Source organism: Ovis canadensis, chromosome 3 (assembly GCF_042477335.2).
Source record: "Ovis canadensis isolate MfBH-ARS-UI-01 breed Bighorn chromosome 3, ARS-UI_OviCan_v2, whole genome shotgun sequence".
NCBI classification, from domain to species: domain Eukaryota; kingdom Metazoa; phylum Chordata; class Mammalia; order Artiodactyla; family Bovidae; genus Ovis; species Ovis canadensis.
In genome coordinates this window covers 62606635-62612770 of record NC_091247.1, presented here as the reverse complement: position 1 = coordinate 62612770, position 6136 = coordinate 62606635, and the positions used below count along the sequence as shown (strand labels likewise).

Here is a 6136-nt window from a genome sequence, read left to right as displayed (position 1 = left end):
CATTATTTCACTCCTTCAATGGCTGAGTAATATCCCATTGCATATATATACCATATCTTCTTTATCTATTCCTCTGCCAATGGACATTTATGCTGCTTCCATGTCCTGGCTATTGTAAACAGTGCTGCTATGAACACTGGAGTACATTATCCTTTCAAACCATGTTCTTCTCTGGATACGTGCCCAGTGGTGGGATTGTAGGATCATATGGTAGCTCTATTTTTAAGTTTTTTATGGAACCTCCATCCTGGCTGTAAGTTACACTGCCACCAGCAGTGTAGGAGGGCTTCCTTTTCTCCACACGCTTTCCAGTATTTGCTTGTGGATTTTTTAATGATGGCCATTCTGATTGGTGTGAGGTGACACCTCATTGTGGTTTTGATTTAGATTTCTCTAATAATTAGTGACAGTGAGCATCTTTTCATGTGCTTTTTGGCCATTTGTATGTCTTCCATCCATTTCTTATTGTTTTATATATATGTGTGTGTGTGTGTGTATATATATATATATAGAGAGAGAGAGAGAGCTGCATGAGCCATGCATTATGTTTTAGAAACTAATCCCTGTTGGTCCCTTTGTTCACATTTTTTAAGGTAAAGGTATGACCCTCTCCTCTAGCTTAATCCTCCACCACTCATGCCCAACCAGAGCACTTTGGCCAAAACTTAGCAATTCAAAGTGCAGAAGAGATAAATGCTGCGGAAGAGCGCTGAGTCTTGAGGTCCTTTTGCCATTGCTTTGTGCTGAACAGCACCAACTTTCATCCCCTCACCTGTAATTAGGGATATATGGGCAGTGACTTAAGGGACAGAAAAAGAACAGATGGAAACTTGAACAAGCACTGTATGAAATGTAAAACACCATAAAATTACAAAAGATAAAAGACTACAGCGATTTAGACAATTCAGAGGGAAAATCTAGTGTGAATCTTTTATTCTGACAAAACAAACTTCATAGATTTTACTTTCTGAACTCCCAAAGTTTCATTTATTTGAAAAATAAGAGACAAGCCCTTCCGGATGCCAAGATTTCAGACATGAATAAAATAGCACCATGTGTCCAGGGTGGATAAGCCAGCTGCACTTTGTACACTGTAACAGTAACGGGGGCTGTGACAGGCTCATTAGTCTCCGCTGCAACTGGAAGAAGCACATGGACATGCCTGGATTTCCTAACCAGTTTCATCTCAACAACCTCTGAGTTACTGACATACATATTTCCATTAATGGTAGGCATAACTCCACAAATACCAAACTATATAAATCACTTGCTTTTCATAATCTCAATTTGGAAATTACAGAAAAAAAAAAAAAGAGGAACAGAGTTAAGCAGCTGAAAATGCTGTACTTACTGCACACAAGTACCTCATGACAAGGAATGCTAGAAATTGTTCCCCCAGGAATGATTTTTCAAACTTTAAAGTACATTTTATCAGAAAAGTTAAAATCTTTAAAGTGAAAAGCAAGTTAGGCATTGATTCAGTTTCTAAAGATCTAGCAAATTATAGATTTTCTGCAATTAGGTATTAACAACAACCCACTCAGAACTCTTGCCTGGAAAATTCCATGGACAGAGGAGCCTGGCGGGCAACAGTCCATGGGGTTGTAACAGTCAGACATGCCTGAGTGACTAAACCAACCATACACATTTAGGTATTAACACTGTTCAGGAGAACGTAGAGCTGGTTCTGCAGTGTTTTTATGGCTCACTTCAGCTTCACACGTCTGTAAGCCTAAGACTTGGTGACAAATTACAACTTATCCTGTACTAGATAGGAACCTATTTTTAATTTATACAAAAGTAGATTGTTTTTTACCTAAATGTATGGATAACAGTGCTTCTCAAATGTACACAGCCCACTTCCGTAATCCTAAAACAAAACTAAAGGCATATGAATGGACAATACTTTGTTTTATATGAATACTTTTCATTCGCCTTTAAACAAATTCAACTACTATCTAGAGAGGTGTGACCAATTTGTTACAAATTTCTACAATTTGGGAAATTAAAGATCTAAGAACTATCTAAACACTGCAGTTGTGTGCAATTTGTGTATTGGTTCATTCACTCTGCAAGCTATGAACTCACTCCGTCATCTCCGTAGGCTGCAAAATGCATGTTTCAGGAACTGTCTTTTTCTTCTTACAAAGAAAAGACCAAGGAAGAAGGAGTTTTTGGAATTAGATATCTCTCAAATTGCTTTGAATCCTGTTACAAGTGAATTTAATATGTTTCTAAATTAAATTGAACAGTAATTGTAAAGACATTCACCCTAGCATATTTGAATGAAACGTAATCAAGTACACTTAAGTCTTTAATTGCAACGACTGATATTTTTCACTTATATATAAAAGGATTCAATAGCCAGCAGCATTTAAATATAGCAAATGTCCCATCTATTATCTTTCCCTTTTTTATAAAGTGCTATTTTTAACTGGGTAGATTTACTAGCCAGCTTCCCAATACCTTCACTCTATGTCTCTAATAGACTCAAAGAAACATGAAAACTAAAAAGATTTAGTATTTTAAACATTTGCAAAACACTGCTACAAAGTATTGAGATTATGAATGTATTTCATTAGAAAACAAAAAGTGTACCTTATGTGAGAATCATTGTTGATTTAATAATTACTTCATAGAAGCATCAGCTAATATTTACATCAATTTTTGCTCATCACCTAAACCAGAAAACAGCTTCTGTAGGCAATTCAACTCTAAGCACAAAGAGGGTCATATCAAGTAGAGCCAATGGTTGTATAAGCCCTGGAACAAAAACTCCAAAAAATTCAGACTTTTACAAGAGCAAAACAAGTTTGTGAGAATAAGAACCAGAGGCAATTATTTTCCTAGAAGTACCATAAGTTGTTACAATTGTTTTCTTAAAAACTTGTGTAGTTACTAAAGTGAAAGTTGCTCAGTCCAGTCTGACTGACTCTTTGAGACCCCATGGATTATACAGTCCACAGAATTCTCCAGGCCAGAATACTGGAGTGGGGTAGCCTTTCCCTTCTCCAGGGAATCTTTCCAACCCAGGGATCAAACCCAGGTCTCTGGCATTGCAGGTGGATTCTTCAACAGTTGAGCCACAAAGGAAGCCCAAGAATACCGGAGGGGGTAACCTATCCCTTCTCCAGAGAATCTTCCCCACCCAGGAACCAAACTGGGGCTTCCTCATTGCAGGTGGATTTTTTACCAACTGAGCTATCAGGGAAGCCCTGTAGTTATTAATAATGTACCTTAATACTGAGTGCAGGGGTATTAGAGATAGTTAAGAGGAAACCACCCAACAGATTAACTCAAAAGTGAACGTTGCCCATATCTTCAGTTCAGTAGTTAAAGCTGAAACAGCTTTTGAAGAGTTGAACACAACTTACAAGTAGGGTACCAACAGAATTCCCAATTGTATTCACATTATTCCCTAATTAGTATTTGTGCATGTAAACTCTGACCTGGCCATCAGTAGTATATTAAAGCAAATGAAATTAGTAAAAACAGACGGCGGTGTGTAGTTTTGTTTACACTTACAAATACCACCAGTTTATTACTACTTGCATGTCTTGCTGCTCTTGGAAGAGTGTAAAGTGAAAGTGAGAGTCGCTCATACGTGTCCGACTCTTCGGGACCCCATGGACTATACGGTCCACGGAATTCTCCAGGCCAGAATACTGGAGTGGGTAGCCTTTCCCTTCTCCAGGGGGATTTGCCCAACCCAGGGATCGAACCCTGGTCTTCTGCATTGCAGTTGGATTCTTTACCAGCTGAGCCACAAAGGGAAGCTCTTGGAAGAGTAACCACTTTTAAAAAGATACTGTAAAGTGCAATATTCTTTACTTTGCATGGCATCCGGCAATGTTTAAATCAAAGGAACCTGCAATCATCAACTCTGCACCGGATTTAGATACATTACTAGGTCTTCAAAACAGCGACTCCAGGGCAGAGAGGCTACAGGGGGCAGGGGGCCGAGGTCAAGGTTGGAGGAATCACTTGGAAAGCCACGGCAGCCACATTGCTGGGGAGACCCCTCGGATTAAGAACGCAGCCTTCAGCGTCTTTTCTGGTCTCACTTGCTTGTTTACACCTAGTATCCTATTCCTGACGACAAACAAATCTCAGAACTTTCTAAAAGAAATGATTTTTACCCAAATACATTGGACTTGGGTCTCAATTTGAAAGAGGACGAGTGGCCTTTAAGAGATCGGTCCTCTTCCTCGTCCTCCCCCTCCTCCAGAGGCTGCTCTGGATCTCTGAAAGAGGGTGTGGTGTGGATGATCTGGGTTCGGAAGCGGATTTTGTTGAGTCTGGGTTTCATCCGGCCACTAGAGCTGCCTGAGGCTTTGCGATTCGGCTCCTTCGCTTTGCCCGCAGTCAACCCCTCGGCCAGGTGGTGGTGATGGTCCCCGCTGTCCTCCAGAGCGTGGGAGAGCCTGCCAGAGATGAGGTGCGAGGGCAGCACCCTCGAGAGCCTCCAGCGCCCTCCCCCGCTGCTCGCCGCGCTCTCGCCTTCGTCCTCGTCCAGGGCGCCCACCAGCGTCCGGATCTCCTCGGCGGTGCTCGGGCTCAGGTACTGCGAGGCCTTCCTGCCGCTGTAATCGCGGACGTCCACATCCGCGTCGTAGGCCCCGACCAGCAGCTTCACCACCTCCACGTGCCCGTGCATGGCCGCCAGATGCAGCGCGGTGTAGCCGCCGCTCGTGCGCGCGTTGATGTTCACCGGCAACCGGTGCTGGCCCGCGAAGCGTACCAGCAGGGCCAGCAGCTCCTGCCGGCCGTGCTTGGCTGCCCAATGCAGGCAGGTAAAACCAGTGATGAAGTCGCGCTTGGCCAGCAGCCCAGGCTCACAGGCCAGCAGCCCCTCCAGGCTGTCCCAGCGGCCGTCGGCGGCTGACAGCATCCACGCGTGCTCCAGCGGGTCCAGCGTCAGCGAGCCCGCGCCCTCCTCCTCGGCCGCCGCGCCGTCCGCGCCCCCCGGGCCGCGCCGCAGCTGAGGGGAGCCTTCTGCAGCTGGGTCCCGGGGCGCGGTGCGGCCCGGCCGCGGCGTGGGGGGCGCATCGCCCAGCGCTTCGGGCCGCGCACCTTCCGCCACCGGGCCACCGCGGGGTCGCCTTCCGAGCGACGCACTCGGGGTGCCTTCCACAGGGTCGAAGGGGTCCGCGCGGTCTCCCGCCGCGTCCTCTGGCTCCTTGGGGCGGCCGCGGACGCTGGCGCGCTGTTCGGGCGACCCGCCCAGGGCGCCCCCAACCGGCTGCTCCAGCTCGGCCTGCCGATCCTGAGCCCTGCACTCGGCGGGTCCCTCCATCTCGATAGCGTACCTGGTTGACTCCGGACCTACGCGGCGGGAGCTCCGCAAGTTCCTAGCGCGCCGCAGCCGCGGGACTAACAGCCACCGCCCCCCTGCCTCACCCGCGGACACGCCCCCGTCGGGGGACCCACCCACTTCCGGCCTCCCCGGAGGCGGCCTTACCGCTCCCGCTGTCCCCGCCCCACTCCGCCCCACCTCTTTTGGGTCCTCGAACCGGCTGCATTCAGTGCCTTCCCTTGGACACGTCTGGCCCCACCCACTTCCGGCCCCTGCACTGGCCACAATGGCCACTCCCTCCAGAGGACACGCCCTGACACGCCCACTTCCGGCCCCGTACTATCCGCAATCAGTGCTTCAGCCCCGCCCAAAGGTCTGAGGAGCCATGGCCGCTCTTCCCCGCCTCTTTTTCTAACTTAGCAATTGTGCTCCATCCTCTCCCAGGCACTGACTGGTCATCCTCTAAAATAGGGGTCCCCAACCTCTAGGATCTAGTGCCTGATGATCTTAAGTGGAACTGATATAATAATAATAGAAAGTGTACAATAAATATGTGTGTATATTTGTGTGCATAAATTATTCCGAAACCATCTTCCCTCTTCCCCATCTGTGAAAATATCTTCCATGAAAGGGTCCCTGGTGCCAAAAAGGTTCGAGACCGCTGCTCTAAAACATCTGGGCACTCTTGTGACAGACCCAATTCGAGGACGTGTCTGGGAGCCCTGACTCGCAGCCCGCCCAGGGGCCCCCAGCTCAATGGAGGCTGCTGGACCCCTCCACTCTCCCTCCTGGACTCCTGCTCCCCGTGCCATCCCGCTCAGCCCCCCACATCACTGAGGC

The 6136-nt window shown here is 47.5% G+C and overlaps 1 protein-coding gene across 1 annotated transcript; it reads right to left on the bottom strand.

The window, feature by feature from the left end:
• Positions 1-903: 903 nt before the first annotated feature.
• SOWAHC (sosondowah ankyrin repeat domain family member C) lies at positions 904-6011 on the bottom strand. Its single transcript, XM_069580426.1, has one exon. The coding sequence runs from the start codon at positions 5294-5296 to the stop codon at positions 4136-4138; it is 1161 nt and encodes a 386-aa protein (XP_069436527.1). The 5' UTR covers positions 5297-6011; the 3' UTR covers positions 904-4135.
• Between the last annotated feature and the right edge of the window lie 125 nt (positions 6012-6136).

Bases quoted from the DNA above. Each gene is read 5' to 3' on its own strand.
- SOWAHC (XM_069580426.1), bottom strand. From the start codon at position 5,296: ATGGAGGGACCCGCCGAGTGCAGGGCTCAGGATCGGCAGGCCGAGCTG.